Source organism: Salmo salar, chromosome 09 (genome assembly GCF_965601325.2).
Source record: "Salmo salar chromosome 09, fSalSal1, whole genome shotgun sequence".
In the NCBI taxonomy this organism is placed as follows: domain Eukaryota; kingdom Metazoa; phylum Chordata; class Actinopteri; order Salmoniformes; family Salmonidae; genus Salmo; species Salmo salar.
Window position 1 is genome coordinate 28,149,125 of NC_138299.1, and position 12,755 is coordinate 28,161,879.

Sequence of the window (12,755 nt, forward strand, 5' to 3'; positions counted from 1 at the left end):
TTTTTTCATACACACAAAACTATTTATACATGAGCACTTCTCCTCCAGCCAAGGGAGCCCAATATCTCCCTCCAAACACACATCCACCGTTTTCCCCTAAATGGAACACAAACAAATCAGAGATGCTAGCTTTTACACTTTCGTGTAACACCCTCCACTGCCCCTCCCATATGTTGCTGGTTGTGCTGTATAGTTTGCTCTGTGCACCTCTCAGGTTGTGGACCATGTGCATAAAGCGCATCATCAACAGCATTGGCAGGGCATCAAGAGCACCTGTCAGATCGGTGCAGGCTGCAAGTGTGTGTTGTGGAACAATGTTCACTTTTTTATTTGGAGGCACTTGTGCTTTGCACGACACTCACACATTTAGTACCTTCTGTTGCAGGGGACTGTATTGTGACCGTGTTTTATCATATTCAGTGTTTTGCGGGTATGGTACTTGTGATGTGTGTCTTTGTCTTGGTGGATGTCACTTACACAATTGGGATCAATTTAGGAAGTGAATTGAAATTCCAATCTAAGAATTGAAAATATTTTTTTTTATTGGAATTTCAATCAATCTCTCAAACTGAAATGGAATTGTGCCCAACATTCCTCAGTCTAACCCAGGGTACAAAACGTGTTGTCTGGTTTGCAGGGAGCATCTACTCCAGTCCAGGCCTGTACAGTAAGACCATGACCCCCACCTATGACTCCAGAGACGGCAGCCCTCTGTCCCCCACCACCGCCTGGTTCGGAGACAGCCCCCTTTCTGAGGGCAATCCCAGCATCCTTGCTGTCAGCCAGCCAATATCCTCACCCGATATCCTGGCTAAACTCTACAAGTCCCAGTCCCTCCTGGACAAGGCCAAGATCAACCAGGGGTGAGTCGCCCTAATAATAACCATCTAGCACCAGTCTTCTCTGCTGTAGTGCAACTGGCCCCTGTTTCACAACTTTAAGACTTTGAGGTCATTCTGTTTGTGGAACCTTCTTTCAGAAGTGTGACAGTCACTGTTCTGTCAAATATGGTGTGTTTTATTTCTCCTGTGTGTGAAGGTGGCTGGACTCATCCAGGTCTCTGATGGAGCAGGATGTCAAGGAGAACGAGGTGCTCCTCCTGCGGTTTAAATACCACAGCTTCTTCGACCTCAACCCCAAGGTACAGTACATGGACTTGTTTTTCCATCAGATGAGACTTTAGGGTTTCTCTTAACTTTTATTGCGTTTCTCTGAATTGTGTAACAGCTTACACACCACAAACAAAATATGCACACACACACACTCCCCACCAGCTTACATCTGCAGCTGGCAGATTTTGGGGGGCGTAGAGTGGAGAGGAAGTACCCCTCTGGGCCGTCCTGTTTTCTCAGCTGGAATGTCTGAGTGCTGTGTGTGGGTCTATGCTATGTACTTGTGAAGAGGCAGGCTTAGTGCTATGTGTTCTCCCCCCTGCAGTACGATGCCATCAGGGTGAATCAGCTCTATGAGCAGGCCAAGTGGGCCATCCTGCTGGAGGAAATAGAGTGCACTGAGGAGGAGATGATGATGTTCGCCGCCCTGCAGGTGAGACGTGTGTGTGTGTGTGTGTGTGTGTGTGTGTGTGTGTGTGTGTGTGTGTGTGTGTGTGTGTGTGTGTGTGTATATATGCGCGCGCGTGTGATGTTAATTGGCCTGGTTGAGGACTGCTTACTAAGCCCTCCAGTAGTTATCTTCTCTATGGGCTCACTGCCCGTTGAACAGAACACGGCAGAACAACTAATGAATTGAATGGGCGCGTTGCCCAGGGGTTAGACTTGGATGTGGTGGGTGTCTGGTCTGCTTCAGTACTCAAACTCAGAAACATGGTTCAGCAAATCCACCACTTTTCAACCTCGTTTTCATTATCTCCTGCACAATACCAGTGTCTACATATGTGAAAACGTTACATTTTAAAAAACGTGATTTTAAGACACTGAGATTCACAGTGACGTGGGGAGAGAAAATACCCTCCCTCTGGCTAGAAACTCGTTGCAGGTTTTGAAAATCAGTTATTCTTACTTTTAATCCTACCCTGTGACGTCACAGAGAAGCATTTTGTAGGACATTTATCTTTTTAGCACATACAAAACCGGTCAAAAGTTCAGACACACCTACTCATTCCAGGATTTTTCACTATTTTCTACGTTGTAGGATAATAGTGAAGACATCAAAACTAAGAAATAGCCCATATGTAATCATGTAGTAACCAAAAAAGTGTTAAACAAATCAGAAAATATTTGAGTCTTCGAAGTAGCCACCCTTTGCTTTGACAGCTCTTGGCATTCTCTCAACCAGCTTCATGAGGTAATCACCTGGAATGCATTTCAATTAACAGGTGTGCCTTGTTAAAAGTACATTTGTGGAATTTCTTTCCTTAGTGCGTTTGAGCCAGTCAGTTGTGTTGTGACAAGGTAGGGGTGGTATACAGAAGATAGCCATATTTGGTAAAAGACCAAGTCCATATTATGGCAAGAACAGCTCAAATAAGCGAAGATAAACATCAGTCCATCATTACTTTAAGACATGAAGGTCAGTTAATGCGAAAAGTTACCTCTGCTGCAGAGGATAAGTTCATTAGAGTTACCAGCCTCAGAAATTGCAGCCCAAATAAGACACACCTCAACACCAACTGTTCAGAGGACACTGCGGGAATCAGGCCTTCATGGTTGAATTGCTGCAAAGAAACCACTACTAAAGGACACCAATAAGAAGAGACTTGCTTGGGATAAAAAACATGAGCAATGTATATTAGACCGTTGGAAATCTGTCCTTTGGTCTGATGAGTCCAAATTTGAGGTTTTTGTTTCCAACCGCTGTGTCTGAGACGCAGAGTAGGTGAATGAATGATCTCCGCTTGTGTGGTTCTCACCAAGGAGGAGGTGTGGGGGTGTTTTGCAGGTGACCCTGTCTGTGATTTATTTAGAATTCAAGGCACACTTAATCCGCATGGCTACCACAGCATTCTGCAGCAATATGCCAGTCCCACTAAGAGCAAACCAGATGGGATATCATTTATTTTTCAACAGGACAATGACTCAACACACCTCCAGGCTGTGTAAGGGCTATTTGACCAAGGAGAGTGATGGAGTGCTGCATCAGATGATCTGGCCTCCACAATCCCCCGAACTCAACCCAATTGAGATGGTTTGGGATGAGTTGGATCGCAGAGTGAAAGAAAAGCAGCCAACAAGTGCTCAGCATATGTGGGAACTCCTTCAAGACTGTTGGAAAAGCATTCCAAGTGAAGCTGGCTGAGAGAATGCCAAGTGTCCGAAGCTGTCTAGGCAAAGGGTGGCTACTTTGAAGAATATGAAATTATATTTTGATTTGTTTAACACTTTTTTTTTTATTACAACATGATTCCATATGTGTTATTTCATAGTTTTGATGTCTTCACTATTATTCTACAATGTAGAAAATAGTAAAAAATAAATTAAAACCCTTGAATGAGTAGGTGTGTCTATCCTTTTGACTGGTATTGTATATAGACACTTGTTTGGTGCTGGCGATAATGAATAGGAGGTTGAAAAGTGGCACGATTGTCCTTTTAACTGTATGCAATATTGTATGTTTGCATGGAACAACTGCAATGAAACCAAAATGATCCTGTCTGTGACGCCTGGGCCTTAGCCCCTTGCTATTTCCGACCCTCGTAAAGCCTGAGTGACAGGACCTGGGGGTACCAGCGTGTCCTCACCCCAACGGGTAATTATAGAGTACCGTAATTTCCGGACTATTAAGCGCACCTGAATATAAGCCGCACCCACTGAATTTAAAAAATATATATTCTTTTGAACATAAATAAGCTGCACATGTCTATAACCCGCAGGTGCCTACCGGTACATTGAAACAAATTAACTTTACACAGGCTTTAACGAAACACGGCTTGTAACAAAAATAAATAGGCTTTAACAAAACACGGCTAGTAACAAAAATAAATAGGCTTTAACGAAACGGCTAAATAAATAAAAACATTGCAGTAAACAGTAGCCTACCAAGAAAGTCATTGGTCACTATCTTCCTCCTCCTGTGCACTGAAACCACTGAAGTCATCTCCTTTCAAAAAAAATGTAAAGCGGGAAAAATCCATATATTAGCCGTGTCATTGTTTTAAGCCGCGAGGTTCAAAGCGTGGGAAAAAAGTTGCGGCTTATAGTCCGGAAATTACAGTAACCACAGCTACTAGTGCTGAGCGATTTAGTGCTTTCGGGTTCAGTTATTACAAAATAAACATGGTTTTCGGGTTTTGATACATTTTTATATGAAATGTATAATGCATCAAGTGGGTTGAATGCTGTAGCAACACAGAATGAAACAATGAATTAAAGTCCCATGATGGTAGTCAGCCCATTACTTCTTATTGACCATTTATTTACATTATTTGAATAAAATATCTCAGTTGTGTATATTACATTAGTTTTATTATTTCATTCCAAGTCATCATCTGATCTCTATAGAGCTGCTGCCTACTGTATGCTGTCTGATAAAATCACTATTTTAGTAGTTATTCAATGTAAATAAGGCATACTTTTATGACTGCTGAACACCAGCTATCATTCACTTAGATCATGTCTTTTCAGGTAGAGATACCTTGCGAGGCAATTGCTCTCTACCCTGCATTCTTCTCTTTTCTCAACCTCTCCGTGTCTGCCCCACGCTATCCTAACATAGCAGGCGTACAATAAATGCACAGACTGGACAAGTAGGTGCACAGTGGATTATGGTCATTGTCAGTGGTGATTTTTAGCATGTAAATCTTGGTGGGGCAAAGCTGTCCCAACAGCAGTCCCAACACCTTACCACTGCTATACCTGGCTATCAGCGGAGCCTTGTCTGGCAGGAAAAACAGTTAATTCATCCTCATTTACTGCCTTTAAAAAAATAAACAGCTGATATGGCTGACTTGCTTAACCTTTGTGTTGTCTTAAGGGTAAAAAATGACACAACACCATGTTTAACAGCAGAGAAAACCCCCTAAATTATATATTTTTTAAACTTGAAATTTGATGACTTTTCCTAGAGTGACCCCAACATTAGAAAAAGTGAAACATCGCCTTTGTTCATATTTTCATGAAAGCTGTACACCACCAGGGTACAAAGATTGTCTTAGGGTCATTTTTGACCTGTCAGTTATAAAATAATTGACACACCACAAAGACACACACACACACACACAATGAGAAATTGAGATTGTGTGCTACTGATTGAACCCAGACCCAACTTTATTGTGCATGTGCAGCATCTCCCCTCCACGACCCCACATATGACTGAAGTTCACAGACTAAATAAACAATTTCAGACAAACATTTCTTGAAAGCATTGTTTACTAACGGGGAATGCAGTCGGAGGCTATAAAGGTGCTGCAGATGACAGTCCCTCCAGTTCTCTCTTTACTGAAGCCATGAGTGCACGTTTCAGTGCCCTACAGGACGTAGATTAGATATTTTTCAGATGTCCAGGAGGAACAAGTGAACAATGATTTAGAAGAGGTATCTGAAGAAGAAGATGAGGAAGAATACAACCCAGAGCCCGATGCATCATCTTCAGATAACGAAATCCCCCAAGCTGAAAGACATTTTTGTCAAAGAACAGAAAAATAATATGGTCCTTGTCACCACATGACAACCAGGGCAGGATGGCAGCACAAAATGTCATAAGGATGACCCCAGGGCCCCAGGCCAGCATCCCGGAGTCGCCTCTTCACTGTTGACGTTGAGACGGGTGTTTTGCAGTTACTAAAAAATGACCAGTTTGCTGAATGACGAGTCGCCACTGGTCATTGGGAGTTAATTACCACATTTTCTGTGCTAAACTATTTTGAGTATTGGCCTGTTGGAAACTACAACTCCCTATTGCATCACACAGTTCGGGCTTGATCAGATTTATCTTTAGAGAAAAAAAAAATATGGAATTCAATTAATTGAACCGACATCAGTGAATGAGTTGTTTTAAAAACCGAAAAATAACATATATTTTTATTATTTGCTCAGCACTAAGGCTACTGGACTCACCCCACAACTACCGGATGGACCACCCACTCCAACCGGACCTGTAGCCTCCTACACATTCCTCTATCCCCATTTACACTGAAAGCTGTTAACTTCCATGCTACGTTTTCCGACAGGGGCCGAGACGTTTATTAATACACCATTGGTTGAGGGTTTAGTGTTTCGACCCCTATGAGGAGATGCTGATCTGCAGTTTGTTTGGATTAACAGCTAGCCTGTCGCTACCTGTCTGTTAGCAAGAGAGTGCGATAGCTGTGCTAAGTTAAAGGTAGCTGTTGGAGTCATGCCTAAGGTTTCCCTGAAGAGAAGGGGTGGGTTTATTACATTAAGTGGTCTGTGTCCAGGGAGCTGGCTGGCATTCGCAGGCTATCACCTGGATATGTCAGCGTGTCTAAGTATAGCGATTAGCCCGCCATGTCCAGCTCAGTAAACAGGCCTGTATTTGGAGTCCTGCCCATAGGGTGGAGAATAAAAGCACAGGGCATGGTCTGCCAATCAGCCTTCTGCTCCAAATTCCAACCCTATACATACAACGCACACACCAGTAAAACACATCCCAGAAACACATGCGTGCACCAGAAACACAGTGTAGTGTGGGTGTCAGAGGTAGATGTATGGGGAGATTCTCATTTGGGCAAAAGACTGTCCTCTCTCCTCTGTCACCCGGAAACCGATAAGTGGTTGAGTGTTGTGGCAGTTTGTTAGTAGGTAAACAGGAGTGTCCTCCCCTCTCGATAGCCACTTTTCATTGAGGATACTTATGTTTATCCTAACAATTTTTTTGGGATCACTCTACACATTTATTTTGGGATCCACCCCCTGTAAACATAATTTGTGTAATGGCGTGCGAGTGGAGAATGACCATCTCATTTCAAGCAAACAAATTTCCAACCACTTTCACTCTCCTCGCCGACTCTCCTCGATTAACTTTGACCTTTTTCAAAAGGAGGCAAGAGAGGACGCAGGAGGTGAGCAAATCTAATTGAGAAAAGGCCATGGTGACATTGAGGGAGAAGCCTTTGTCCTACATTCTGAAACCCTAGCTGGCTATGGGCGCTTCCGCCACAGCGTCCTGAAATACGCCTCTTTTCCTTTCCAGCCCCCTCTACCTCTCTCACCCCCACACCACCTCACTCACTCACTCACTCCCTCCAGGCAGCTGTTCATTCATATATCGAAGGGGACTAGTGGGAGGTGGGGTGGCTTGAAAGTATAAATACCATTTGTCAACAAGTTGTATTGAGTGTTGGTGAGTCATAGGCTTAGTGCCACTGTGGGGTGGATCAGACCGTTCTGAGACTGACTCTCGTTGGTCCACATGATAATGAGTGAATGGCCAGGCAAGGTCAGGGACTCTCCCCAATATTACAAACAGGATTCGGAACAGACGAGATGGTATTTCCATTGTGAATCAGTGTAGAAATGTTGCACGCGATGTCCCAAGTTTGCACTACTCACATGTGCTTCTATTAAAGACACATTTACAGTTACTGCTGAGATTGCAGCATCTAGACCCTCCCACCCATTTTCTCTACTAAATCATACCCTTCCCCCCCAAAGCCACTGTGTCTCGACATGGTTGCTACACACTGTACACATACTTTGTTTTACAGTGATATTGTGGCGACCAGGTCATCTGATGCAGCACTCCATTGCTCTCCTTCTTGGTCAAATAGCCCTTACAAAGCCTGGAGGTGTGTTGGGTCATTGTCCTGTTGAGAAACAAATGATAGTTCCACTAAGCGCAAACCAGATGGGATGGCGTATCGCTGCAGAATGCTGTGATAGTCATGCTGGTTAAGTGTACCTTGAATTCTAAATAAATCAGACCGTGTCACCAGCAAAGCACCCCCACACCATAACACCACCTCCTCCATTCTTTATGGTGGGAAATACACATGCAGAGATCATCCGTTCACCCACACAGCGTCTCACAAAGACACGGCGGGTGGAACCAAAAATCTTCAATTTGGACTCCAGACCAAAGGACAAATTTCCACCGGTCTAATGTCCATTGCTTGTGTTTCTTGGCCTAAACAAGTCTCTTCTTATTGGTGTCCTTTAGTATTGGTTTCTTTGCAGCAATTCGACCATGAAGGCCTGATTCACGCATAGTTGATGTTGAGACATGTCTGTTACTTGAACTCTGTGAAGCAATAATTTGGGCTGCAATTTCTGAGGCAGGTATCTCTAATGAACATCCTCGGCAGCAGAGGTAACTCTTGGTCTTCCATTCCTGTGGCGATCCTCATGAGAGCCAGTTTCAGCATAGCGCTTGATGGATTTTGCGATTGCACTTGAAGAAACTTTCAAAATTGTTAATCTTCCGGATTGACTGACCTACATGTCTTAAACGGACTGTTGTTTCTCTTTGCTTATTTGAGCCCTAAAACTTTTGACCGGTAGTGTACATAGAAACAAAACCCAATGGCGCAAAACAGAAAAGTGAAATGTAAGTTTACTTTTTTTCTATTGACGTTCTCAATATAAAACAAGAGACTATTTGATCATGTGGTATTGAAATGACATGTCACCTTCATGGCATATAGGGTAAAGGACTGTAAGCTAAACCTTAACCCCTTCTCTATTTGTCCCCCAGTACCACATCAACAAGCTGTCCATCATGTCGTCAGGAAACCACATGAACAACAGTGAGAAGGAGGTGGATGAGGTGGACGCTGCCCTGTCAGACCTGGAGATCACCCTGGAGGGAGGCAAGACCTCCAACACCCTGGTACTACACCTTTCTGTCCTATACTAACCCTAACCCTGTCAGACCTGGAGATCACCCTGGAGGGAGGAAAGACCCACAACACCCTGGTACTACACCTTACTGTCCTATACTAACCCTGTCAGACCTGGAGATCACCCTGGAGGGAGGGAGGAAAGGCCCACAACACCCTGGTACTACACCTTACTGTCCTATACTAACCCTAACCCTGTCAGACCTGGAGATCACCCTGGAGGGAGGGAGGAAAGGCCTACAACACCCTGGTACTACTTTAGTTCACTGAATGTTACTTTACTGCAATGCAAGAGGCTTGTTCAGAAGGCTAAATACTGTAGTTGGTATCACGTGGCCATTGTTAAACGTACCCCTCCCCAAATGACTGTAGTTTATACAGCTTATCTGAGGAAGTTAAAGCTTGATTACACAACTGTTCCTTTATATGCGACGCTGAAGCCAAACTTGAGGTCATTGTTAGTTGTGCAGAATCCTGCCCTTCTCCTTTCATCAATAAAGGTGTTGGTTCTTCTCTTCCTCTCAGGGTGATATCACGTCCATTCCTGAACTGGCCGACTACGTCAAAGTCTTCAAGTAAGTTCAGTAACTGCTTCTGCTGTAGAAGTTGTCTTTAATCACAGCTCTAGAATAAGTGTATCATCCTGAAATCCTAATCTTAACTAAGGTTGCAAATTTCCAGGAATTTACAATTAAATTCCCTGATTTTCCCAAATCCCGGTTGGAGGATTCCCGGAATCTGGAAGGAATAAGCAGGAAATCCGGAATCCTCCAACCAGGAGTTCTTGAAAACCAGGGAATTTATTGAAAGAATTTTGCAACCCTAATCTAAACCATTAGGGAGTAATTCAAAACTGACCTTAGGGGGGGATCACGTGACCCTTGAACGAGATGGCCGCATGAACTAAGAGCTCCACACAAGTAGTTTCCAATTCTTAATCTTACCTCTACTTCAAGTTAACTCCTTTAGCTTTAGTCAAAAAGTCATGGCGGCTACAAAAGGCGACATTACAGGTGACATTTTTACCAGGACTCGAACATTAGCCGCGGAAAAAGCCTCCAAGAAACATTAGCCAGGAGCAAGAGGACCCATCCCCCCCGAGGCTTAACAAATGCCAACCTCGCACTCTGACGAAGACATCCTTTCTGAGCTGAGATCCCAATGTACAGAGCTCAACATCAAATTAGATTGCATTAAGTCTCAGCTCAGTGCGATAGGGGGCAAGGTGACAACCCTGGAAAATGCTTTGCCTGACATCAACAACAAGATAAGCATCAACGCGGGGTGCCTGGATGAGGCAGAGGATGCTATCCATGGAAAACTCACTGACCAACACCATGGAAACCATAGCATATGCTAAAAAGAAAATGGAGCATCTGGAAGAGAAAACAGAGGACCTGGAAAGCGGGGCGAAGGAATAATTGTGTTCTATTAAATCTGGGTGAAAAAGAAGAGGGAAACATGCCACCGATCCGCTACCTGCAAGACAAACTCCCCGAGTGGCTCCACCTGTCCACCGACAGGCCTATAGAACTGGAGAGCTCACTGAGCACTGAGGCCCCCACCAGCAGCCAGACAACCACCGTGCCCAATCACTTACGTTTCCTGAGATTCACTGACAAGGAACGAGTCCTACAGGCGGTGAAAATCAACACCATTACAGTGGGAAATGCCAAACTCGCTTTACACCAGGACCTGTCAGCTGGAATATGCCAAAAGCGCAGATTGTTTGACGACGTGAAGAAATACTCCATTGACCGAGGCATCTTTAGGGATTCAAATACCCAAACGAGCTCAGGATTCTTCACCAAGGAGCCCTGCGACACTTCAAAACTCCAGAAGATTGCTAAATGTTTTTTGAAGGACAATCCTGGTCATCGAGAAATGGACCAATGACTAAAAGCGATTACTGTTATTACTGATGGAGGTAAGACAACATATAGCCGCCATCCAAAGACCCACCCGCCCCACTAAATGTCATTATAGCCGTCTAATTTGTATTTATTTTCTTTTAGCTGAGAGAGGGATAGGCTCTATAGCCTAACCTAGGCCTACTAACGTTTCAGCCTACTTTATTTAGCCTTTTTAAAAATGTAAAAAAATATATATTAGGCCTCCACCATTTATAGGCTGTCGATTACAATACATTTACAGACCTAGCTAGAAGCTCAATGTGTCAATTTTATGTCTACTGCCTTATCCTGTTGATATTACGTTTTAATAAAAACAAACCACTTATCCTATAGATCCCTCTTAAGGATTTTCCCTAACATTTCTGTTTTATTTGGTCCAAACGATTAGCCCTATGTCCTTTTGGGGTAGATATATGTAGGCTGGGCTGTTGATTTTGTTTTCGCCCTCTTTTTTTTTTTTTTTTATGTGGTCTGGACGTTGTCACTTACTCAATGCAGGGCGGAGATGAGGCATTTCTTTAGTGGGGAGGGGGAGACGTTGTGCGTTGCTAACTGTTCCCTTTTTTTTTCGGAACATAGAATTGAGACTGAGGGTGGGGCTAATAGATCCAACAGGATATGTCGAGTTGTTTGGGAACTCGGCTGGGGTGTTTAGAGATTGTTCTTTTATGTACACCATTTCTTTTTCTTTTATGTGATTGCAGCTGTAACTATTATCCACATTTACCCATAAGATGACTTGCACTAGAGTTTAATTACTGTTCGATGACGTTGACTAGTACCTTAAATCTATTGACATGGAACTGCCATGGTCTAGGTCATGCAATAAATACTATGTGCTCTAAAAAAGGAAAAAGCTGAAATTGCGCTATTACAAGAGACACCTCTGTGATGCTGAACATGCTAAACTCTGCAGAGCTTGGGTGGGACAGGTGTATTTCTCATCTTTCAAATCAAACAGTATCCATAAGCATGTTCCATTCATAATTGACAAAAACATATCTGATCCGGAGGGGAGATTTACTTTGATAACTGGGTCACTGTATGGGTAACCAATTACTATCTTAAACATATACGCCCCTAACACAGATACTCCTGCTTTCATGTCCAAAATGATAACCCTGCTCAATGAGCATTGTGTTTCCTTTGGAGTGTGGCTGGAGATTTTAATTGTACCCTCAACCCAACCCTGGACAAATCATCAAGTCCCCACCACAAATCCTAGATCTGCAAAGATGTTGAACTCTCTTACTAAAGAGATGGGACTGATAGATATCTGGAGAGAGACTAGCTCATCTATGGACTGTACATACTACTCTAATGTCCATAACACCTACTCCCGTATAGACTACATTTTTATCCCAAAGATTTTCATAAATTCAGCCACGTGTACAATCGGACCCATAGCACTTTCAGATCATGCCTTTGTTCACCTCTGCTTTGACCTCTGCAAAAACATCCCGAGGGCAAAGAGCTGGAAATTCAACATCTCCATGTTCTCAAACGAAGTGTTCCATACATTGGTAACTACATGGATAGACAACTACACACAAGACAACAAAGACTCTCCTGTTTCTCCGGCCACAATGTGGGACGCTGCCAAAGCCACACTGAGGTCATTTAAATGCATATGCTTCCTCAAAGAAACAAGCAATGGAAGCACACAGGCTACATCATGAGAGGGAGCTGGAACGCTGTGAAGAAGTACATAAACAATCCCCGGACAGCACCTCCTGGAGTCAACTTAAAGCAGCCAAAGCCAAACTGAAAAAATAAGTTTTCTTTACTAAACAGAAATACCACGAGTATAGCAATAGGCATAGTAGATTGCTTGCTTACCAATTTAAAAAATATATATATGTCCGAGCGTACAATCATGGCCATTCGAGCAGCAGAGGACGAGGTCACATATGAGCCAAAAAATATACTTTTCATGATTTTTACTGCAAACTATATACTTCTGCATCCGTATGTTTTCTCTCAGAACTCCATTTCTTCCTAGAGGGAATCTCGCTACCTAAACTATCAGAGACTGACCAAGAAGATCTCAACTCCCCCTTCACTCCTGAGGAGGTCCTGGAGGCAATTAC

At 43.4% G+C, this 12,755-nt stretch overlaps 1 protein-coding gene across 9 annotated transcripts in view; it reads left to right on the forward strand.

Moving 5' to 3' along the window:
* LOC106611119 (fermitin family homolog 2) overlaps positions 1–12,755 on the forward strand; it is a 90,481-nt gene that overhangs the window by 63,969 nt on the left and 13,757 nt on the right. For all 9 annotated transcript variants that reach the window (XM_045723545.2, XM_045723551.2, XM_045723546.2 and 6 more), the window contains 5 exons: positions 638–863; positions 1,039–1,141; positions 1,438–1,545; positions 8,608–8,742; positions 9,278–9,327. In XM_045723545.2, coding sequence (XP_045579501.1) covers positions 638–863; positions 1,039–1,141; positions 1,438–1,545; positions 8,608–8,742; positions 9,278–9,327 — 622 coding nt within the window. The remainder of the gene's footprint in view (positions 1–637; positions 864–1,038; positions 1,142–1,437; positions 1,546–8,607; positions 8,743–9,277; positions 9,328–12,755) is intronic.